Below are 25,358 nucleotides of genomic sequence, written 5' to 3'. Positions count from 1 at the left end.
CCTTTGCTTCTTGCACTCTATTGCTCATGCACTTGTTTTTTGCCCTTCTTCACTCTCACAACTCACTCTCTCATCTCTCCTGCCCCCTCCCTCACCTCATATTGTGCACCCACAGTGCATCCCTCCCTTAATTCTTGCTCTCTTCTGTTTGCACCACTTGCTCTGCATTTCTTCATGCCTGAAATTCCAGGATGGACTTGTTTCTTGTAGAACAATTTGACCATAAAATGCCTCCACATTTTGCCTTACCTTCTACAAGAGCACCAGATACTTACTTTAAAAAGAAAGAGGGAAAGAAAGAATTAATTTTGGAATCCACACCAGACTGTAGTCCAAATGGGCATGAGACAACACCCTTGGAATCCAGATAAAACCTATCCAAACTTTGTATATAGCAACCCTGTTCATTAAGCCTTAACTTACATTCCTGCTGATCTAATAATTCTTAAAATGTATATACATACAACTCACTAGAACTGTTGTTGTTGTTGTTAACTGCCATCGAATTGACCTCTGCTTATGGCAACCCTGTGGATGAGACAACTCCAAGACCCCCTGTCCTCCAGCTACCATGAAGCAATGATAGCATCCTATTCCAATCAGAATTCTAGTTGCCCTGTATGAGCTTTGTATGAATCATTCCATAAAGCATAGTCATTAGTCAAAGCAAATTCACTTGAAACTGTTCAGAAATAAGTTTTTCTGTGCCTTGAGCCTGATGTTCAGTAATGAGTCAGAGAAGGGCTTAGTGTTTTCTTTTAGTCATGCCAACATGTATCAGTAAATAAAGCTTTCTGCTTCACTGATTTCAATCAAGTACTATTGTGTTTGTCACTGCTCCACGCACCAGATAATATGATACTCATATGTCACTTTCTATGGAGTAGCACAGCTGGGACTTTGAATGGCTTGATATGGAATAATAAGACTAGAATTAAAAAATATATATGTCTGCAGATCCATCAGTAAAGATAGGCTAGTGGTGCCTAATATCACTATTCTGCAGGCTATTTCAGCCTGACATCTTAAAGAACCAAGGAAAGTCCAGGGTAACTTTCTTTACAGGGGCTGTTCCACAGCCTGGGTAGTGCCAGAGGTAAGGACCTGTCCCAGTACTTTAGATGGTGAGGCCACATGAAGCATGACTTTTGAAGAAGAGCTGACTGTATTGAAACTTCCACTGCATCTCTGAATGATACACAGTGACACCAGGTTTGATTATTACTAATTTTCCCCTGCAACATACAACTGTGCATGTGATAGCTGCATTCTAATCCACACTCAGTTCAAGTGAAGCAGCAGTGAACCACAGTAGGCCTGGCCAGTGTTACAAATGGGCAGAGCTTGGATTACAAGTCCCAGTGGCTCTGCTGACTAGATAATTGTTTTCCAGATTCTACACTCAGACATACAATATTCTGTGGATTTTTATCCAGGCATTATGTACCCTGATGCAACAGAGCAATGCTTTCAAGACTTTGTGCCTTTGTGTAAGATTTGCATTGTGATTTTAATCCATATGGATGTGTCTTATATATTTACATTTCCTCTAAAAATAGTTTTAAACACACATTACTCACTCTCACACACAAAAAGACACTAGTCCATAGAAAAGCCATTGTCAGAAAACTTATGTGTCAGCTGGCTTTAGGCTTAACTGGTTGAGGGAAGTGAAAGGCAATATTGCCAAATGTGGTACGCTCACATCATGATCCTGTCCTAAGAGGCAAGAGCCCAAGAACGTATCATTCAGCCATTGTTGGAAACTGAAATGCCAGGCTACTGGCAAGAGCAAAAGGTTAATCTTAATACTAATAATTTTTAAAACCATCATTAAGAAAGCAGTGTCTCATGATTAAAATTTAAAGCATACATTCTGTTGAATCCAAAAAGAATCTTTACATGCTCTGATAAATTTTGGCACTTCAGATGAAAGGTATGGAACATTATTTCAGTGCAGCTTCTCCTGTGAATTAATGTTAGTTTTATGTTTGCCCTTTTGTCAGTGAAGCAATTTATGTTAATCAGATCTGACAGTGTAGCACAATAAGAGTTCATCCACTGCCCTTTTCCTTTGGCACGATGGTCCATATTTGTATCCCTTTGCCAAACTGATGTGAATTACATTTATATCACCACAGGCTATATTGTGTGAGGAAAAGGAGGCATGTCCTTCTCTCCAAATCATAAATATGCGTGCCTGTATATGGACATGGCATACCTTTGGCAACCCTTGGGCAAGCATGAGTGAACAGTGTGTAATCTATACTGACAGAGGAAAAGACCAAATCACCTTTTCTTATTTTTTGTAGTCGTACCCTGAATGTAGAGTTTCCTTGTTTCCATGGTTACATTGGCTGCATTTGCTCAAAACTATAAGCCACAATTCTGGGTAATCTTGGCTTACCAATCATTAACACTGGCCCTTATCACACGTGAGATTGGAACTCAAATCCAGAGCCAATTCGATTTGAAGGGGAAGCAGAGTCAATTCGAATCCAAAGCAATTTACATGATGAATTATCACACGTGAAGATCGGAATTGTGGTGATTCCTGAGTCAAAGCGGAGTGAGTGCACATTCAGTTATCACACTGGTACATACCATGCAGATTCAACGATTCAAATTGGAACCCTTGTGCATGCTCAGTGGGGCTCTGAACGCATTGTGAACCTTTGCACTTCCGGGGTAAAGAAGGGGGACACTTCCTGGTTCTATTTTTACATGAATGCTAGCCTCATGTGAATGATGGCTTCACGTTTCTTCCCCCCTTCTATTTTCCCATCCCTGGCAGCCAAATTCAAATGGGTCCTCTGTGTCAGAGCCCCCATCCATTTCAGCTACATCTACATCTATCCTCCTGTGATTCTCCTCATGTATTTCAACTACATCTACATCTATCCTCCTGTCTTCTCTTAGGTTGCATCCGCACTGGGGAAATAATCCGGTTTGACTCCACTTCCACTGTCCTGGCTCAGTGCTATGGAATTCTGGGAGTTGGAGTTTGTTGTGGGGTCCTTGGCTCGAGACTATGGAATTCTGGGACTTGGAGTTGGTTGCTCCCCCAACCTCTGATGGCCCCCTCCATTGCTCCCATTTCTCTCTCCATCCTCTTGTTGCATTCCCTTCACCCCTGTCATCTACATTTAAATCTACCATTCCGAGCAACGGAAGCAAATGGGGCAAAATTGCAGCACAGCATCATGGGGAAATGTGGGACCTTGGAGGTTTGGGGGGGTGTACCAGGTGTATTCCACACCAGAGCAATTCAGAGTGAAATCGAAGTGGGCTTAGAAGCAATTTTTGTGAATTCGCTTGTTGCCGAATTCACCAAAATGAGGAGTCACTTTGGATTGACTGCTGAAGTGCCTTGGAACAACCCCCCATAGAAAGCAATCACGTGAGATAATACATCACATTTTAGCATGAATCTGCATGGTTGGACCCGCAGTCGCATCGGAACAGAGCTGCAAAACCCTCCGTGTGATAAAGCTCAAACACAATCCCTTCCATTTGGTTCCTTCTAACAACAGGTGTATCTTCAAGTGCTAGGAACCTATCAGGAAGAAAGAATTTAAGCTTAAATCCAATTCCTAGTCCCAAATAGAGTAGATCTATCAAATCACTTACTGTGAATGGTAAGTTAACATTTATGCAAATCCCATTCATTGAACTTGTCTCCTCTAGCGGGAATTAACAACTGGATTTAAACCTTCATGATACCTCTGAACTCTAATCCTGGCTTGTCATAGACCAGCTTCAAACTCTGGATCTTAGGAGAATGACAAAGCTTTAATATTAAGCTTTAGTGGCTATTGTAGTTGCTTCTGTTGGAACAATGAGACAGTATTCCCACTTGATATTCTTCATGTTTCAACTTCTTTGCCAGTGTTCCACCATCATTTGAAAATATATTCTTTTTCAACAATTATTATTATTATTATTATTATTATTATTATTATTATTATTGCTGCTTAGATTTGTCAGTTTTTGGTATAGCTCTGTGTTGTTGTTTTCTTTTATTGCTGCTCTTGCTGCTTTGTTTTAGTATTTGTGTTTATACATGTTCACGATTGGCTTGTTTAATATAGTTTATATAATGATAACTGCTTTAGACATCTCTATCTATAGAGAGAAATTGGAGTATAGATTATAACTAGGTAGGTCAGTAGACCAGGAGACAGAAAAATAGATGTGAGTATGAAACCATGACTGTAGCTGTTCTGTTCTGTTTTGTTTTACAGTTAATGGTGTACTTTATGACCCTATCATTTAGCTCCTGCTGTGTCAAAGCAAATGACAAATGTAATACACTTATACTCTTTGATATCTTTAGTGACTCAACCATGTTTTACTTCCTCCATTTCAATGGATGAGGGACATATGTGTAGCCAGTTGGGTTTGTGGGCACTTCTCCTTGTGATACCAAGCAGAGGCTAAGCTTCTTATCAGATGGACAAAACAGATCCTTAGTTTTATGGATGATGTAGAGGGGGGTCACTGGCTTACATAGCTTTGAAAAGAGATTAGACAAATCCATGAAATGTAAAGCCATTTCAGGCTGCTGTTGTTAACTGTGCTTGAGTTAGCCCTGACTCATAGCGACCCTATGGATGAGATATCTGCAAGACTTCCTGTCCTCCACTGTTTTGCTCAGGTCTTGCAAAGTCAAGCTTGTGGCCTCCCTGATTGAGTCTATCCATTTGGCTTTCAGTCTTCTTCTCCTTCTACTATCTTCTACCTTTCCTAGCATCATTTAGATGAGCAGCATGGGAAGCAAGTAATGGGAGTTGTCATCCAACATCATAAAGACCACACACTCTCCACCCCTCATACACTCCAGCATATCCAGAGGAAAACTGGGACACATGTACCCAAACAATATATATGTGATAAAGATGGCAAACGTTATTGTAATTTTGCTATTTTTTGGAACCCGCTTTGATCCGAATGGGAGAAGCATGCTAAAAATAATAATAATAATTGTTGTTGTTATTATTATTGAAGAAGAAGAAGAAGAAGAATAGCCAAGCTGGGAGAGGCTTTGGTAGTTTGCTTTCTTCTATGTCTACAGAGAAATCTTCCCTGTCCTCTTCTCTCCCCCTGCTGAGATAGATGAGTGCAAACTACTTTTGCACTTTCAACTCAGTTTACATCACTGGACGTAAGCTGAGGGAGAATGTGAAAGAGAGAGAAACTATGCCATCTCTGCAAAAGTGAGATGGCAGAGGATTAAGCAGGACTGTAAATGCCAAATCACAGCAGTTGAAAAGTGTGCCATGGATGTGAGTTGCAATTTATGTTTTGGTAACGTCATGTGTTTTGTTTGAGAGGCATCTGTATGATGTATATTTTTATGTATACACCACCCAAAGATCCCCAACACAGTGCAAATGTGAGGCAACCAATTATGGCAGCAGCTCAAGTTCAATATAGATTTAATGCATCTCATGTGCTATTTGCATTTTGCACCATTTTTAAAAAAAAAGTATGGCTTATATTATTCTTTTCTTTTAAAAACGTACACTGTGTTAGAAAAGCTCAATGTGGTTTCCTGCTGCTAAGAAAAGCATACAGAAAGACTGTAATCATCCATCCAAAAAATGTGCTGTCGGATTGCATGTAAAAACCCTAATTTAGAACTAAGTCCAAGCCCCTTTCAGCGACTGGTGGCGATGGAGGAAATTCAGAAAGGCAAGCTGGATATTTCTGCCTACGCTGGTGTGGTATTGGTGGCTGGCTGGTAGAGAGCTGCAAAAATGCTGCTAAGCTTTAGAAGGAGAAATGCCATGTTGGAACATAATTAGGAAAATAAGAAGTGGTGAGACCCTCCATATAGAACTCCTTAAACATAAATGTCATACTGGTATCAATTTGCCTGTTCTCTTTAGGTGTATCGGCTCAACTGACCAGCAGTCGTCTCAGAAGGAATACATCAGTAGGAACTCCCTTTTGGATGGCTCCTGAGGTTAGATGGAATTTTTAAAAAATTAATTTCTAGTTTGAGATCTGTCTGTTTATGCTTTCTGTGTTTTTCTTTTTAATCTGTCACTTCCTAGTCTCCTCTCACACATTTCTAGTCCATGCTCTCTCTCTCTCTCTCTCTCTCTCTCTCTCTCTCTATCTATCTCTCTCTTTCTCTCTCTCTCCCTCCCTCTCTCTCTCTCTCTCAACATTTTTTTAGATCCTTTGACAAAGTGCTTTACATTTTGATCAATTCTAAAGCTATTAAAACAGAATATAGCTGAGGTGACATTTTGTCATTATTCATTCAGGTACAATAAAGCAACTACCTTATATTGCAGTCAATTGTTTCTCTACAAAGAAAATGTCAATTGTAATAGGCTTTATGACATAAATTCTTTTTTTAAAAAAACAACAGTGTTTTTACGGCTTTTCACAGAAACCTACCTACACCCACATGACTGGCTGATTTACCGACACCCCTTCTCTTTCTTTCCTTCCCTCCTTCTTTCCTGCTCTATATCTGGGCTGGTCTCAGGGCTGGCCACAATCAATAAAGTCACTTTAAATTTAATTTAAATAAAAATATAAACACTTTAAACCATTGGATGCAGTTAGCCTTATAACCAAGCCATGATCTCACTGAGCTCCAAAGGCTTGAATTAAAAGTTAAGTTTTAACTTGGACCCCAAAATAGAAGCAGTGTCAGTGACATTCAGACCTCTAAGGGAAAGGCATTACACAACCAGAGCACTAAGGTCAAGAATACTCTCCTCTGTTCACTCAGTGGTGAAAAATAGAGGATACAGTACAGTTCTTAATGGAAGTAGTTAGGTATATGGAGACAATACCTGGTTTTGTATCAAGGTCTTCATTGGGTCCTGGAGTTAGAGAAGGCCTTACTATTAGATAGAGGTAGGCAGTCACCACAGGAAATAGATGGTGGGAAGTGGCATCAAGGTGTTGGGGTGGGGAAAGCCCTCCCTCCCTTAAACTAATCTGCTCTTCCAAGAAGAGTATGCTGCCATTGTCAGTGTTAAAGAGGGATTTAATTGCCAGTTCAGTCAGCTTTTGCAGATGGAATGGGAAGGGTGCCATCTTGTTCTTCATTTCAGGTAGCAGAACGTCTCTGGCTGGTTCTGCCTGAAGTGCATTAATCCCTGCTGGAAAAAATGTTATTTGAATTCCTTTCAGATGTGTAGGCAGATGCTTAGTTACCATGGCAATAGCACTGTGAACATGGAAAAGAACCTCCCTGTACCCGCTGTACAGTATATTGTTGCAGCAGAAAATCATGGGCTGAGTTGTTTGGGACTCAATGCTTCTACTTTTTTTGTTTGTTTGTTTGTTTGCAGAGCTTGGAAAAGTTACTTTTAGAACTGCAGCTCTCAGAACCCACTCAACCCAGCCAGCACAACCACTATCCATGCTCACTGTGTGCCTCCAAGTCATTTTTCTGAGCTGTGGTGACCCTGCAGAGATGTGGTGGCTCAGTGCTTAAGACACCAACTTTGATGACCACAGGGTCACCAAGTTGGCAGTTCGAGACCCAAGTGCCATACGATGGAGTCAGCTCCCATCACTAGTCCCAGCTTCTGATAACCTAGTAGTTCAAAACCATGTAAAAGTGCAGGTAGATAAATAGGTATCACTTCACTGGGAAGGTAACAGCATTCTGTGCACCTCAGCATTTTCTTGGCACATTTCTTCAGCGGGGATCTGCTGTTGCCATCCTCTGAGGCTGAGAGAATGTGACTTGCCCAAGATCACCCAGTGGCCCAGTTGAGATTCAAACCCTAGTCTCCAGAGTCGTATTCCAGTAGTTGTCTATATCCAAGTTCTGTTTTATTTTGCTTTACTTTGTAGTATGGCTGCTATTCTAGGGCAGCCTGGCAGATGTTAGTACAGTTTAAATATAGTTATATTTTCAAGATAGTTTGACTTTACACAGTCTGGCATTAAAAAGTCTAAAACTATATCTCTCTTGATTGTTGTGCCAGAAAACATAAGAACATTTTTGACTGCAACAAGCATATTTTTCCATTAGGGATCAGTGGATCAGTCTTGTTCCCAACCTGTGTGACTTTTGAATGTGTTCATTTCAAGTCCATTCATGAAATGAGGCAGAACTACTCAACACCTTCTTTGCCTCAGTGTTCTCAGAAAAGGAAAAGAGTGCTTGACGTAAGGAAAATGAAGCAGAGGGCACAATAGGAGAAATGCAGCACAGAATAAATAAAGACGAAGTACAGGAATACCTGTTTCTCTAAATTAATTTAAGTCTCCAGAACCAGATGAACTACATCCAGGGGTATTAAAAGAACTGGCAAATGTAATCTCAGAGCCATTGGCAATTATTTTTGAGAACTGGAGAACATGAGTAGTGCCAGCAGACTGGAGGAGGACAAATGTCCCCATCCTCAAAAAGGGATAAAAAAATTAAACAGAGGCTGGATAGCCATTTGTTGGGGATGCTTTTATTGTGATTTCCTGCATGGACTGGTTGGCCCTTCTGGTCTTCCAATTTTATGATTCTATTATGATTCTATCTAATTTTCACATCAGTCTGCAAATATTAAAAACACACACAAGAACATTCACATTTAAATACCCATTTTTATATAATAATAGCATTTTGATATCAATTTTTCCCTTAAGTATATGCTTTACATTCATTTAATCCTAAAATACACATTTATATGTAATTAATCTAAAAATGTACATTTCTGCATGAATTTTAACCTAAAATATGGATTGCAATATACAGTTTGGTATGTTGTTTTGAGCTGAGAATTGCATCACAAAATTTAGAGAAGTGTGAAAACCCAAACATAACTGCGATCCAATCCATATATTAGTTTGGGAAATGTGAATTACCAGTAGGTGAATTTGCTTAAAAGGCAGGGCAAACAAAATCCCAAGGCATTGCTTGTAAAATTCTTGTTTGGCAGGGCCTCCAGTCAGGTGCTTGATTTTAATTTTTTTAATAATTTTATATCTTGACAGGTGATTGCATGTGAGCAACAGTTGGATAGTTCCTATGATGCCAGATGTGATGCGTGGTCACTGGGTATCACTGCTATTGAATTAGGTGATGGAGACCCACCATTGGCTGATTTGCATCCCATGAGAGCCCTGTTTAAAATACCAAGGTACTATCATTGGTGAATCTTTCTTGTATCTCACTGGCAAAAATAAAGAATTCTGGGAAAAGCTACTTAAAAATGTCACAAGCTCAATGGGTGTCAGTGCCCATCTTTAACTTTGATTAGAGAACGAGAGATAACAACATTAAAATGAACTTGGATTCTTCATTAAGGAAGGCAACTTAAATTTTCTAACAAATAGATATGGGACATTAGGACTTAGTCTGTGTTATTGTGTTTTAGGAACCAATTTTAGGGTGTTTCTATATTAGCTGATACATGCTACCTAACCATAATGTGTCACCCGCATTTCAGAGTTAGTGCGGTGTTGTGGTTTGAGTATTGGACTGTGACTCTGGGAAACTAGGGTTTGAACCCCTGTCAGTCTTGAAAACCCATTGGGTTACCTTGGGCAAGTCAACACTCTAAGTGGCAAACATCATCTGAATAAAACGTGCCAAGAAAACCCTATGATACGGTGTCCCTAACTTGGAGTCAGCTTGAAGACATAGCAACAAAGGTTGTCAGAAGAACAGTACAAGACTGTGTTGTTCTTTATTCAGGTAAACCAAGAGCTGTACCTTACTATGATAAAGCTGAAATGCAGACATAATTGAAAGCATCACATATTCTTCACCTTTTTACCCTTAACCCACGTTTCCTTGCCTTCCTCTTATGTTTCTCTTTTTGATGGTTTTAATTGTAACCCCCCTGGAATAGGGACCCGTCATGAAGGCCCAGCCTTATTATGACACAAAGTGACAAATGCTGGTGATAGATGCTGGGCAATAATGGTGGCAAATATTTTGGAACAGCTTTGTTTCTCAGATTTGTTATTTGTGAAGTGCTATGAATAAATTAATTCTGATGTATGCCTTATGTTTCCCTGAGTGCTTAATCAGCTTAATTTTCTGAAATTATAAATAGCTCCTTCTTGATCAAAGTAGTTGACCTATGTAGGTTAGATTAGGAGGAACTGGAAATAGCTTTTTTTTCTCCTTTGAATCCTAAAAATATTATCAAACATTGCAAAGAATTGCAAAGAATTGCACTGCTACTTGTGGAATGGGAAAGAAGCTGTCAGTCATACATTTAAAAAGTCAGACATTTGATTTTTTTAGAATGCTGGATATTATAGCACCTTTTTGACTTACTGAGTATTGAGCCCTTTTTTCTCTAAACCCTTGTAACATTAAGATGATCAGTAGTGCATTATACTTTTCTATGTGGCAGTTTTAATTGTTTTCAAATTTGTATTGCAAAGGTCTTTTAACTGACCCTATGTTGGAGCTTCCTTGGATCCTATTCTGGGAGAAAGGCAGCATACAAATGAAATAAATAAATAAATATAATTTTCTAAGCACTTTTCCTTTTAAACTACAGGAAATCATTTTTTCAACAACTTTTCTTCAAACGCATTACTCAGCTTGGCTTTTCTCACTCTCTTTGTTGTTGTGAAAAGTGCATTCAAGTCTATTGTAATCCTGTGTGTTAACCAATAGTAATGCCATCTTTTGCAGAAACCCACCTCCAACATTACGGCAGCCAGAACTATGGTCATCTGAATTCAATGACTTTATCAGCAAGTGAGTGACAAATTGACAAAAAGTCATTTTTTAAAACCCTTGTGTAAACATGTACCATGCAGTCAAAAAATAATGTAATGATGATTATTGAAATAGCATTGAAATGATTCAAATGGTTTAGGTGAACAGGAATATGGCTTACCCTGAACTATGAAAGATCTGCTATAGAGTATGCAGAGCCAATTTCAGTACAGTATTTTGAGACAATAAATTATTTTTTAAAATCATAACAATGGGGTTTTTATATTTTGCTTTGTCTTTATCTAGTACATTTACATTCTGCCATTTTCTGTTCTGGATTCTGAGACACTGAGGGTTTTAAGACACTAATCAGACACAGACCTGTTTACCTTCACCAAAATGAAGGTAATCATGTGCCCACAGACCCTGTCCCTTTCTTTACTGTGGCTTTGTTCCTAACTAGGTTTCAGTGAATGGAAGGACACAGAAATCTACCATAAGATTGTGTGCAGATAGCAGAGAGGCCACTGGCAAGAGGAGGGAAATTATTTTCACTAATTCCTCTCATTTCCCATGCACCTCCCTATTTTGATCTAGAGCAGAGGTGGCCAATTTTTATGGCTTGGGTATCCGTATTGTCTCCCCAAGGAGATGTCGTAGGGCTTCACCCTCTTAGCCCTGTATATTTTTAACCTTTTAAAATGGGCCCCAAGCACCCTAAAGCAGTGCTACTCCAAGTAGTGGCCCCTGGACTGGTGCCAGTCTTTGAGCCATTGGCTACTTGTCCCTGGCAGGCTTCCAGGAATGAAAGAAACAGTTGCACCTAATTGGCATAAATATGTGACTGGGTCCTGACACACTGGAATAATTTCTAGTATTCCATCTCAAAATCGAGAGTGAATACTGTTACTAGATATGTAACAGTAGTTTCACCAGACAAAATGGCAGTGATGATCCCTGGGCCACAGAGGTCATACACACGTAACATTTATTAGGTCATGCCTCATTGCAGAAGCTCACAATGCCTGAAAGCTGTGTCCAAAAAGTGTACAAGGAAGAAAGAAGGAATAGGTAATTCAGCCATCCCTTTACTGGCCGGATCAGGGCCACAGCAACCTCATGCCGTGGCCCCAATCCAGCCTCTGGAGAATACAAAAAGGAGCTGCAAAAAGCGGCTGTTTTTTGTGCCGTCCCTCCAAGGGGTGCCTTAGCCATGGCGGTTTGGCTTTAAGATGCCCCTTCGGTGCTGGATCATGTGGAGGCAGCACCGGAGGGGCGTCATGATGGCCTGCACCACGTGGACCGGTGCCCCCCAAAATGGTGCCCTGGAGGTGGGGTTAGGCCATCCAGCGTGCAGACATTAACTCCGTCCACAGGCCAGCACAAAGTGCCGGTCTGTATAGGGCCCTAGTTATTTGAATGCCTTGTTTACATTTTCATAGAATCATAGAGTTGGAAGGGAACTCAAGGGCCATGCAGTCCAAACTCCTGCCATGCAGGAAAATACAGCCAAAGCACCCATAACGGATGGCCATCCAACCTCTGTTTATAAATCTCCAAAGAAGGATACTCTACCACACTTTAAGGGAGTGTGTTCCATTGTTGAATAGCTATTACTGTCAGGAAGTTGAGGTGGAATTTCTTTTCATGTAGTTTGAATCCATTGCTCTGGGTCCTATTCTCTGGAGCAGTGGAAAACAAGCTTGCTTCATCCTCAATATGACATCCTTTCAAATATTTAAACAGGGCTATCATATCACATCTTAGCATTCTCCTCTCCAGGCTAAATGTACCCAGCTCCCTAAGTCTCTCCTCATAGTGCATGGTTTCCAGACCTTTTATGCGCTCTTTTGGACACATTCCAATTTGTCAACATACTTTTTGAATTGTATGGTGCCCAGAACTGGGCACAGTATTCCAGCTGAGGCCTGACCAAAGTGTCTTGATCGAGACACTATACTTCTATTGCAGCCTAGAATCACATTCGCTTTTCCAGCTCTATAATTCACTGTTGACTCATGTTCAGCTTTTGCTAGGTTGTAAGAAAAATAGGATTCATGTGCACTAGCCCTACCTACAGTGCCCTTGTGTGTAGTTAGCCTGTAGAACCAGTTAGCACAGATTCACTTGAACTCAAATAGATCCCTTTATGTGATTGGGAACCCTGGTGAAACAAACCATATCTCCTGATACAAACCTGCTCATCCCCTGAGATACATCAGGGAGACCCTTCTCTTAGTCCCACCACCTTCACAGGTACAGCTAGTGGGAATACAAGAGAGGCCCTTTCAGTAGCTGCCCAGGCTTTGGAACTCCATCTTAGGGAAGCTAGAATAGCCCCTTCTTTACTGTCTTTCTTTCGGAAATTTTTTTTATTCGGATGGTAATTTAGAATGGAAGGCTTTTAACAAAGGGCTGTAAGTGCTGTATTTTTTAAAATTATATTAAGTAACTTTTAAAAACTTTTGAAAGGGCATGTATTTAATATAGTTAATAGTTTAATTTAGTTTTAATGTTGCTTTTTATGTTTTGACATGTATTCTTTTTAATGTGTAGGCTGCCTTGAGTCCCTGTCTTGGGTGAAAGGCAGCATACAAAGTTTAATATCGACAACATCATCAACAACAATATGCAAAGGAGTCTTGCAGCATCTTTGAGACTAACTGAAAGATAGAAGTTGGGAAAATGAGTTTTCATAGACTTAAGCCTACTTCCTTAGATGCATTTGGGCCAGCTGAGGAAGTCGGCTCAAGTCTATGAAAGCTCATGCTACCAACTTCTGTCTTTCAGTTTGTCTTAAAGGTGCTGCAAGATCCATTTGCATACTGATTTTCCAGACTAACACAGCTATATCTTTGGAGGAGGAGGAGGAGGAGGAGGAGGAGGTGGCAGGTTTCCCAGCCAGATGGATAGTTCTACTTGTATTCCATTAAATGTGTGTCACAGTACATTTCAGACATCTCCACTCCACTCCACTGAGACACCCAGGCCCCATTCCCACTGATTTATGAAGCGGATCAAGACTTGGATTAGGTGGGGATCGTTCCCATTTGAGCATGCATTCGATCTTCATTACACCGATTTCGTTCCCATTGGAATTTGGCTCTGATCCCCATGTAATCGATTTTTCCAGGAAAAAAACCCGAATCAGTGGTGGATAACCCAGATTGATTTGACTGTACTTTTTCAGAGGTTTTACCTGCACCTCCCGAGTCTGATTTGGGGCAAATGAATAGGAACGACAAGGGTGTCTGGTTCAGGAACCTGGGGATGGGAGGAGCAGTGTTCAAGGGGCTGGCCTGGGGGTATCACCCGCTTGTTCTTTTCCACTGGCGCCATTTTCCCCCATTCGCATAGCCTTTTCCCCGGTGGAGTGGGAAGCAGGATAAGGTGATCACATGTGTAGACAAATTTATTTTTGTTTAAATTAAGCTTTCAATCGCCTAGGCGCTCTTTTGGGTGTCCAAACATAGCAAATTGCTACATTGACCTCCAGACATAGTAAATAAGCCGCCCTGCAACCTCCCCCCTGTTCCACATGCATAGATCGACATGTGAGGAGACCCACTCAACACCGTTTTTAACTATTATTTTTTCTTTTTTTCCATGCCTGTTCGATTGCCCCCCAAAGAGCCCAGGGAGCAATGGGGGAGGCAAAGGGACTTGGGGGATAGAGGCTCTTTCTCCCTTTCCAGAGGGACTCTGGGAAGACACAGGACAGCTTGAGAGACAAAGGGATTTGGGGGAATAGAGGCTCCTTCTCCCATTCCCAGAGGGACTCTGGGAAGACACGGGACAGCTTGGGAGGCAAAGGGACTTTGGGGAAATAGAGGCTCCTTCTCCCATTCCAGAGGGACTCTGAGAAGACACAGGAGAGCTTGGGAGACAAAGGGATTTGGGGGTATAGAGGCTCCTTCTACCATTCCCAGAGGGACTCTGGGAAGACACAGGAGAGCTTGGGAGACAAAGGGATTTGGGGGTATAGAGGCTCCTTCTACAATTCCCAGAGGGACTCTGGGAAGACACAGGACAGCTTGGGAGGCAAAGGGACTTTGGGGGAATAGAGGCTCCTCCCATTCCCAGAGGGACTCTGGGAAGACACAGGAGAGCTTAGGAGGCAAAGGGACTTTGGGGGATGGAGGCTCCTTCTGCCTTTCCCAGAGGGGAAAAGCGCTTAAGCCATTGATTGGACGTGATGTCAAGCGCCTAGGCGCTTGATTGACAGTTGCTTTAAAAAAAGAGGTTCCGGAAGGACAATGGGAATGGGGAGCAAAAAAGTCCACTTCAAATTACAACTGAGAAAATTTCAACGGGAACGAGAAAAACCCGAGTCCATTTGCACCCTTTCTTAATGGGAACGGATTCGATTACTACTTGGAAAAAAGATCAGAGTCAGAATCGCAGCAAAATACATCACTTTATATGCCCAGTGGGAATGGGGCCTTAGAGGACAAAGACGTACAGAGATACTCTTGTACCCTGTTCAGGCCTAATCACTGAGTAGTGCTGATGAATAAGTGAAATATAACATGGTGAAGGTAAATGGATTTAAAGGAAGTTTTCTCATGCTTGTCATACATGTCCACATGCTTCCTTTGCTGACCCTTGTCATTGCCTCTTGTTACTGTCTCTCTTGCATTATATTTCCTAAAAAGTTGTTCTTTTTTTTTTGCCAGTCCAGGTGTTTGACCAAAGATTATGAGAAACGCCCAACTGTGTCTGACCTGCTACAGCATGATTTTGTGAAACAAGTGGAGGGCAAAGAGAATGTCTTGCAGATGCAACTGATGGAATTTATTGAAGTTCACCAACAAATGGGAGTCACAGAAAAAGCAAGGTACTTTTTTTGTCTGTATGTAGTAAAATTCACTTTAAGCCCATTTAACTAGCTAACATACCTGTAAACCATTCATTATGTATTCCATTCTATACAGCCATTTGTATGGGGAGCTGTTCGGTTGTCTATTGTTGTTATTGTTAATTGTTGTTATTTGCTGGGGGTACTGGGGTTTGTGATGTTTTTAACTGTTTTTTTATCTCTTGCTGTGCACCGCTGTGATCCTTGGAATAGCGGTATATAAATAAAAATTTTATTATTATTTATTATTAGACCAGGCTTCCCTGACCCAGTTGTATCCAAATTAATCGGATAGCAATTCCATCGTTTCCAGATAGAAGAGGCACATTAATTGTATGGCAAACCCTGTCATTTCCAGACAGTAAAACCAATTACTGTATATGCTTATTTTATATATCTGGAATACAGTACTTTCAGAGCAAGCACCTGAAGTTTGAGGGAGAATTGAACCAAGGAACATAGACACTTAAACTATTGAAATGTTTAGTAGGATGCAATGCTACTCACTAATATTAGCAAATCACTTAATAAGTGCACACTTACTTGGAAGGTCCATACGTAAAGCACATACTTCATTTTATAAATACCATAGACTGCCAAAAATGTAAATAAGTGGGCCTTTGAATAAATAAAGCCTTAACTTTTACTAGAAGCCCAAAATGACTAAACTAAAGCTGTTGTACTTTGGACATATTATGAAAAACATGATCTGTTGGAGAATACAGTAATGTTGGGGAAAGTTCAAGGCAGTAGGAAAAGAGGAATACCATATTATATATACACAGATTGACCCAATACAAGAAGCCAGAGATCAGAGTTTGCAAGAATTGACCGGAGCTAAACAGGATCTTTGGGTGACCTCACCTTCATAAGGTTGCCATATGCTAAAGTGGACTGGGTAGCACATTAAGAACAGCAACTTGGTATACTAAGAAACCTACCAGAAATCTGTGACTTCATGTTGTTGCTGTGTGCCTTCAAGTCGTTACCAACCTTTGGTGACCCTGTCATGGGGCTTTCTTGGCAAATTTCTTTACACAGGGTTTTCCATTGCCATTCTCTGAGACTGAGCGAGTGTGACTTGCCCAAGATTACCCAATGGATTTCCATGGCCAAGTGGGGATTCGAACCCTGCTCTCCAGAATCATAGTCAAACACTCAAACCAATTACACCACACTTGCTCTGACTTTATAGAGGAGGCATTTGCCATTCTTGTTTCAGAGGTATTTAGCACTGTGTTCTGTGTTCTGTGCATCAGGAAGCATCTGGTATTTTGTAGCCTTTACACAAAATTACCAAAAGTGTTTTGGCTCTGTGTTAAGCTGCTGAAATAACTTCATCAAATAATGTACTGAATATGAAATTCAATCTTTGATGACTATTCATGCATTTCTACAAGACTTCTTTAAACATTTTTTTAAAAAAGGATTGTGGAGTTTATTTGTGATCCTTTCAGTTGTTAATGTCACTTTTTCTCCATATCAAATGAGCTGTATAGAGAAATCTCATTAAAATCAATCACCTTTCTTCTTATTGATATTTATGGCAATTTAATTGCTTTTGCACTACTATTTTTTGGCAATCTTCCAGTGCGATCTAAGTCTTTAGTTCATTCTTTTTATTGCCTGTCATTTATCTCATAAGGATACACTGCCAAGAAATGAAAACAATTCTTCTTTCCACACTTTGGAACAGGCCTTTATGATCCATAAAAACTGGGATGTGGCCAATATTTGTAGAAATAGAGCTATACTGGGTCAGTAGCCAGGAGCAAATCCAGTGTGAAGCACTAATGAGAGAGCCTGAAGCTCATACTCAAGAACTCAAACTAGATGCATGACTTGATGCAAGCAATAAACCAAAATGCCTTCTCAAGCAAGCACTTCTTCAAGCAATAAGTGCAATCCTGTTACTTATTTGTTGCAGATAATTTTGATGTTTGTCTTTCTTCAAGGTTGCATTGTGAGTGTCCCATTTTTCCAGCAGATAGTATAGTATTTTGTCACTGATAAATGTAAAGTCTCTTTGTTCAGGTGAGGGTTGCAACAGCTGTATGGAATATAATGTCTAAGTGTTGTAGAGATCGGTTAGAAATTGCTGGTGACAACACTGGAGACAAACAAAGTAAATTTTCCTTCCCTTTTTGATTTGGACAAATGATGCTGCTTTGTACATGGTTAGACTATTGGGCTCAGGACTGTCCATCTACCTCAATGGGGAAAGTGAGTCCTGTGGGTTGAATATAGCCCCTGAAACCTGCAAACCTCCCCCAATCAAATTAAGTATTTTTAAAACATGTTGACCAGAATTTGCCTAACCTCCCCAGCACAAGCCACCCAAGCTGCCATAGAAACGTGACATTTTGAGTTCTGTATCATAACTCACCCCACAGAAAAATTCAGTGCAGAAAGGTTAGATATAGAAAGGCTCCAGATGAACACACACACACACACACACACACACACACCACTCATCAGATAGCATCTGATGCAACTGATGACAAATGTCTGCAGGGTGGGCCTCCAGAGCAGAGAGGGAAATTTGGGTTTCTTGCCTTGAAAAAGTTTCCATTCTTGAAGGAGAGGACCTTTAAAGCAGTGTTCAGAAGTATTCAGTGAAAGCAGACTTTTGACTTTCTCAGCATATCACAAATGGGCTTTACAACATTCTTTCTTCTTGCTCTCCATAGCTTATCCATGTAAAACAGTTTGGCCTATCCTAATATGCTCCAGTGCATAGCAATTAGATGACTAAAAGTGACATGAGAAGGGAGGCTATTCCATCAAGCATTATCTGTCAAGATCAGCTTGTCTTCTGTTTGCTTCATCTGTCCATTTGTATTTGCCAGTCCAGGAAAAAGTGTTGTGATGCTTGTGGTTTTTATAGCTAATCCAATTAGGTTTTACTACAAAGACTGTTCACACACATACATAAAACAACCCTATAGGCATTTGGAGAGAATTTACAGGGTGATCTTTAATAGTGATAAAAGGCAGGGAAATACGTACATTCTTCAGTGATACGCTGAAGTTGCTGGGTATGACCTATAGGTTCTTAGGGGGGAAATTCAGTAACAGCTACTCTATAAAAGTCAGTGGCCCACTATAGACATGACTTTAAGCATGGTTTGTGTAAACCATGATTTGTTGGTTTAAAACCCCAGTCTACATTGCAACTTTGCTTTCACTTAATGAACTGAGACCTGTCCCCAGAAAAGTTCTATACAATGATGTCAAAAAGAACTGCCTTTCAGTAAACAGAGAGATCAGGGAGGCGAGGAAACTGTCTTTATCGTGGTTTGCTTAGCATAGATGCATGAGAAACCCAAGCAGAACTTAGATGTAATGTGCTGCAAACAGCAAGATTATCCTGACAGTGGGTAATGCCATAACCTTTTTTTCATATAGCAAGTAAGATATATGCCTTACAAGTAAAAGCTTATGTTATTACCAGTTTTAAAGCAATATTTACTTCTTATATCTAACATGTTTGTGGAGGGGAATTTGGGGGACAGGTAGTTGTCAATATTCCTGGTTATTTATTTATTTGTAAATAGTAATGTAATTAAGAAGTAATATCCTAGTAATAAGTAATGCCTGCTGAAGTACTCTGAAAAGTAACTAGTGACAGCTATCATATTATGTTTGGAAAATAGCTTTATAAGCTCTGGAACCTAGTAGTGTTGATATTAATTACTAGCCTGCTAATCATGCAAGCTCAGACAGTTACCTGTTGCAACAAAAAAAATATAAAAAAGCAGTAGCCATCAGCAGTCCACATCATTTTCTGCTGTGTCCTTGGAGGTAATTCCATTTACTGTACTTTTAAAGACATTAGTCGGTGTCATGTAGTTTATGAGAATGTATAAGCATGTACAGAAATGCAGAAAGTTCGGATTCATAGGCAAACTAGTTCAGCAGAGAAAAATTAATTTGATTCTTGCAAAATCAAATAACATAGAATTCAAACCAATAAAAAGTTTCACTATTCCTCAGAGGTAGTGTTCATACAGTTGGCCCTCCATATCCCTGGATTTTCTATCCACAGAGTCAATATCCGCATCTTGAAAATACTCAAAAATAATATAAATTCCAAAAAGCAAACTTTGATTTTGCCATTTTATATAAGGGACAGCATTTTATTATGTCATTGTGTTTAATGGGAATTGAACATTCACAGATTTTGGTATCCACAGGAGCTCCTGGAACCAAACCCCAGCAGAAAGCAAGGGCCCAATGTACTTAAATTTCTTATAGAATTCTAGGCCACAGTTGGCTACTTCCAAAGGCTTGGAAACAGCTAGCAGATAAGTCTTTGTTGAACAGAATCTCCAAAAAGGAAAAAAAAGAAAAAGAATGGACCTTGGCCTCCCATGTTGAGTAGGCAACTCTGCCCCACCTCTGATATTGGTAGACAAGATAACCTCAACCAGCAGAGAATCCAACAACTTCAGGAATATCCAAGGTTGTCACTCCTGGACTCAAGGGAAATGCCTGTCTCTTCTAGTGAAGCATCCACCTTCAGGCCAAACTCCAGCTAAGGAATGGGAAGAGTGTAGGCCATGGACTGTATATTTTCCCCAACAGTTTTCCCCACCCACCCTGATTCCCCCAGCTCTGAAAATGAGATGCTTTTCTACACCCAACTGATTTAAAACATTGAATTACCAGCCCAAAATATATCAGTTATATTTTACTTGGGCTCTGTGACCCCCCCCCCCCCCCTTTTTTAAAAAATCAAAAAAAAACCTAAAAAAAAAAACCAGACCTGAAGTCATTCTACTTCTACTTTAGCAGAAACACACCTGTGTGGCCAACCAGAAAGGGCACAGGGGTGAACAGTGTCTTCATTGCTGGTGCAGTTGCCCATTCCTGCTGCAACAGGTCCTATGGAGTAATCATACAATGGCATAGACATTTGAAGGGCCAAAGATTTCCCCAACTTTCCCTTAAAGGATGATGCTTAAATAGAAATCACTAATTAGGCTAATTCTTGAAACAGTCGTTTGATAAATCATGGAAGGGATGTGGAAGGTAATTTGTAATAGACTACTTCCTATTTCTATCCCTGACATGAGAAGAGTTCTTCAACAAAAACTGTATTTACTGTACAACTCTTTCTGCAAAGTACCACTACGGCCCTTATCACACGGAGGGTTACCATTGGTAAAACGTTCCTGAAGCACAAAGATGTGATATGCTTCTAAATCATCATGAAGGTGTCCCGCTTCTCTCTCGTTCTCAAGGCATTTGTGGAGCAAGCATTTCTTCAATAATAGAAGTTCTTATTATTGAAGAAATGGCTGGTCCACGAGTGCTTTGAGGATAGGAGAGAAGTGGGATGCCTCAATGATGATTTAGAAGTACAGCCAGCTATCACACCTTCACACTTCAGGAAAGCTTCAGGAACTTACCAACATTTTAGCAATGGTAAGTGCCTCCATGTAATGAGGGCCATAGTGGTACTTTGCAGAAAGAGTTGCATGACCTGGAACATTTAAAATTATGACTCTGGTTCATTTTTAAACCATCTGAAGATAATTTGTTGTTGCTGCTGCTGTGTGCCTTCAGGTGACTTCTTATTGGTGGCACACTTGGCAAAATTTGTTCAGAGGAGATATGCCTTTGTTTTCTTCAGAGGCTGAGAGAATATGATTTGCCCAAGGTATCTCAGTGAGTTTCCATGGCTAAGTGGGGATTTGAACCTTGTTCTCCAACCTCCTAGTCCAGTGCTCAAACCACTACACTACATTGGCTCCTGTTATGGTTATTACCACTTTATTCTTTTCTAATCTAAAATTGCTTAGTTGACTTGGGAACATTGCCTAGTAGACAGAAATTGCCTTTCAAATGAGAACAAATTCCCATGGAGCTAGCATTTTCCATGTGATTTCAGGAACATTTTTTTAAAAAACTGCTTTTTGGTGAATTTTGACAATTGGACCAAAAGAGCTCCAGTGACCTCATTTTGCTTTGACAGTGAAAGACAGCAGAGAAGGTAGCAGCCAGGGGCAGAGAGAAAATGAGCAGAAACAATAAGTGTCTTGAGTTATTCTGTTGTCAGTGCTCTCTCTGTGGAACAGCCTGTCAGGCTCTTGACAATGCCCATGGAACAGAATAGCTGTTGCCGATACTAAGAATAATTTTTAAAGATTGATTTTATTAGTTTTTAGTATGAAGTCTAATTTACAATCAAAGTAGCATACAATCAAAGATGAAGTAACAGAAGGAAGAAAAAGAGAAGAAGAAAAGAAAGCCATATAACTAATACACAGTAATGCTCTGACCCCCATCCACCCCAATCCTGACTGCAATGAAAAGAAAAATAATTAAAAAAAGAAAAACATTGTTCTACCATTACAGATCCAACTAAATAACTCTACTAAGATTACTAATAAAACATAGCCATAGATTATTGCATCATCAGATAATAAGAATAATGATTTTACAGATGAAAATGATTAGGTGGGGGGTCGTAGAGATATTTCTGTTCACAGTACCATTGAGCACAGTGCTAAAGAACACACACTGAGTGATGTCAGATGGCAGAATTATTTTTATAAACTCTTTAGTCTTTAGGAATTGAAGCCACATCTTCCCCCCGGGGGGGGGGGGGAATCCATCCCCTTTGTTGCAAAGCAGGCAAAAAATTGCAGTTTTTATTTCTGCATACATGGTGTGGGAAAGACTATAAGCTGGTTTATGAGCTATCCATGAAACAGGACACAGACTTAGTAGATACCCTTCTAAATGTGTATTTTGCTACTGAATAGATCTTAAGAGAGCATTGCTGAACTCTCAGCCAGAAGAGAAAACGATGCAAGAGAAGAAAAATCCACATGGGGGGAATTCCCCCACTAGCTTGGCTTATTTTATCTTTCTCTGGTTTCAGGGGATGCTAAAACCTCTTAGCTGAATGTAGTACCACCCTGGAATTATTCTAGCAACACATTTCTCTATATTTGGCAATGTGCTAAAAATATTTTATACTGTGTAATGGTTAATATCAAGAATGTGAAATGTCAAGTTGATTCAAGGTCTAAATAGTTCCTCGGGTGAAAAGAAAAAATAGAATGGGAAGAATAAGCTGTCAGTTCCTACATCTATCGCCAGTGATGCATCTACCAAAGAGACTTGCACAAAGTCACCCTGTCAGCAGGGCATGTGGAGGAAGGAGGATGACCTTCATGTACAGCTCTGCCAAGTAAATTGCTTCAAAATTACAGATTTCTTTAAAAACCAAGTGTAATTTGTCCTCATCGAAATGTCAACAGTCTGATCCAAAAATGTTCCTTTTCTAAGCAGTGCTTAAGTTTTGGAGCACTACCAAACCTGTCAGTATAATGTCACACCTAATGACCTTATACCAGAATTGCAGGGTGTTCATATCAACAAAACCAGAAGATTTATAATTGGGGTTAATCACCTTTGCACACTTTTTATGCTGTTTGTGATGATGTGCACTAGAACTTATACCCATTTAAGTGAAGGCAGACCAGTGAAAAGCAGACCAATTTGATCTGGAAATTTTCATTGGGATCAGGGATATCACCTGATACCTTCCGTTGGTATAAAGAAGGTTCCTATTCCAATATCCAGTTCACTGCTTTGGTTTTGTGGTTACTGGCAGAATATACTATTTATCATTTCTCAAGTCACCAGTCCAAAATTAGGGATGTAAATATAAACTAAGTGTTGTTTGCACAGTGCTTTTGCAGTGAAAAATGTTAATCATTTTTTGCACAATTTTACAACACAATTTGCACACAAAAAATAATGCAGAATAATTTCCCTAAACTCTTTGAGGTGTGCAAATACCAGGTAAATACTCACCACTTTGTGCCCCAATAGAATGTCTTTGTCTAGCATGGTTCTCTATTCTATTCTTACTTAGTGAGATTTATAAGATGAAATCTCCACTCTGCTTGAGAAAGGAACAGAGGAAAGAGTACTCCACTGGCCAGCTCAAAGTGGGGTTTACTCAAACTATTTTACAGTTACTGCATGCACAACGAAAGGAAAGAAACTGTTTTGCTCAGTTCTGGAAGGTTCGAAAGTGGTTTGTGCCGGCACAGGACAACACATTTAAGTGTGAACAGAGTCAGGCCTGGTTAGTACATGGAAAGGAAACCTTCAGGAAATACCAGATACTGCAGGCTGAATAAATCTTGCCAAGAAAATATTATGATGGGGATGACATATGTTGGAGTCCTCTTGAAGGCACATAACAATAAAGATTGTCAAAAGAGCTGCAGAGAACTGAAGAATTTTTGGGCACATAACAACAACAGGAATAGCAAAAAGAGAAGACCACTTGAAGAACCATTGTTACAGGTAAACAACCTGTGCTTTCAATGTTTCCTTTCTATGTACTTACATTCCTCCATTTGTTTCTTTCTTCAACAGATTTGAGCGCATTCATACTAAGAAAGGGAATTATAGTAGGTCTCCTGTTGGAAACCAGGAAGATGTAGATGATCTGGCAACATTGGAAGTATTAGATGAGGTAAGACGTTTAAATTTTGCTAGGAGCTTTTGTAGAGAGGTAAAATTACCATGCTGGGAACTCAGGGCCCAAACAGACAGGCCAAAATAAAGCTGCTTTAGGTCACTTTGGAGGTATGCTGTTTAAATAACACATGCATCTTAAGAGGCCTGAAGCTGAACTTCAGTCCTTAGGGCTGGAGCATGGCTTTGGTGCAGCTTCTGGCCTCTTAGGACACATGCTTCATTTAAACAGCATACCTCCAAAGTGACCTGAAGCAGCTTTATTTTGGCCTGTCTGTTCAAGCCCATAGTCTTCTGTGTTAGAGGAATCTTCCTGTTTCCTGTTCTACAGTGGAATGAGATATTACCATCAAATCCAGCAGTTGGTCAACAACAAGCAACTGTACAACCAAAAAGAAAATTTGGGTTGTATTCATCACACAAGCTGGTGACATCTCATACTTGTTTGTATTAATTTTTCTTGTAAGCCACCCTGAAACCTTTTGGTATAGGGCAAGGTAGTAATATTTTAATAATAACCACCATCACCTGTGGCCCTTAAAGTTGGCCCATCATGTTGGACAAGAAAGGCCATCATCCCTGATCAGTGATCATGCTGACTGAGGTTGGTAGGAGTATAACATCTAGCAGCGTCAGCCTCTCCCACCACTGAAAGCAGCAAAAATGAAGGTTTTCACCACTCCTGAAAAACAGGTGGAACAGTAGGCATTTTGTTGTTCCCAACTCATGGCATTCTTAGGTCTATCAAGGGGTTTTCTTGGCAAGTTTCTCCAGAGGGGGTTTGCCATTGCCATCCTCTGAGGCTGAGAGAGTGTGACTTGTCCAAGGTCATCCAGAGGGTTTGGCTGACCCAGAATTCAAACCTTGGTGTCCAGATTTATAGTCCAACGCTCAATCCACTACACCATGTTGCCCTTTTACCAGTGGTCATAGAATTACTAGGGATAATTATTATGTAGTGGGCCCCTTCTACAACAGCGATGCAACCATGGAAAATGCTCTACTTCTACTCCAGCAGGATTTATGTTTGTCTGAAAAGGAGAGTGCAGAGAAAAAAAAATATTCTACAGAAGAATTTCTTCACTAGTTTTCAGTTTATTTGGTACATTCAGAGTGATGATTTTCATTTATATAGCCCTAAAGTGCATTCAAAGGGCTGCATGAGAGCCAAAGTAATCCAGTTATATATCAGCCAAACTGGTGGCTGAAAGTGATGTTGTGGCTCTTCCAGGAGCCAGCATGGCCAAGAACAAACAAACATACAGCCAAAAAGAAAGTTACTTCAGGTGCATATGGGCAGGTGTGGTGTGCAAGTGGGTTTGAAAATTGGACACC

General features: G+C 40.2%; 1 protein-coding gene across 8 annotated transcripts in view; it reads left to right on the top strand.

Annotated features, from left to right (window-relative positions):
- MYO3A (myosin IIIA) overlaps positions 1–25,358 on the top strand; it is a 131,820-nt gene that overhangs the window by 37,524 nt on the left and 68,938 nt on the right. For 4 of the 8 annotated variants that reach the window (XM_042476841.1, XM_042476838.1, XM_042476840.1 and 1 more), the window contains exons 6-10: positions 5,892–5,968; positions 8,971–9,116; positions 10,631–10,696; positions 15,339–15,509; positions 23,922–24,021. In XM_042476841.1, coding sequence (XP_042332775.1) covers positions 5,892–5,968; positions 8,971–9,116; positions 10,631–10,696; positions 15,339–15,509; positions 23,922–24,021 — 560 coding nt within the window. Of the gene's footprint in view, positions 1–5,891; positions 5,969–8,970; positions 9,117–10,630; positions 10,697–15,333; positions 15,510–23,921; positions 24,022–25,358 lie in introns of those variants that run through there. The other 4 variants (XM_042476842.1, XM_042476839.1, XM_042476844.1 and 1 more) reach the window with 2 other exon arrangements.

Source organism: Sceloporus undulatus, chromosome 6 (genome assembly GCF_019175285.1).
Source record: "Sceloporus undulatus isolate JIND9_A2432 ecotype Alabama chromosome 6, SceUnd_v1.1, whole genome shotgun sequence".
Lineage (NCBI taxonomy): Eukaryota > Metazoa > Chordata > Lepidosauria > Squamata > Phrynosomatidae > Sceloporus > Sceloporus undulatus.
This window is presented reverse-complemented; position numbering and strand designations above follow the sequence as displayed.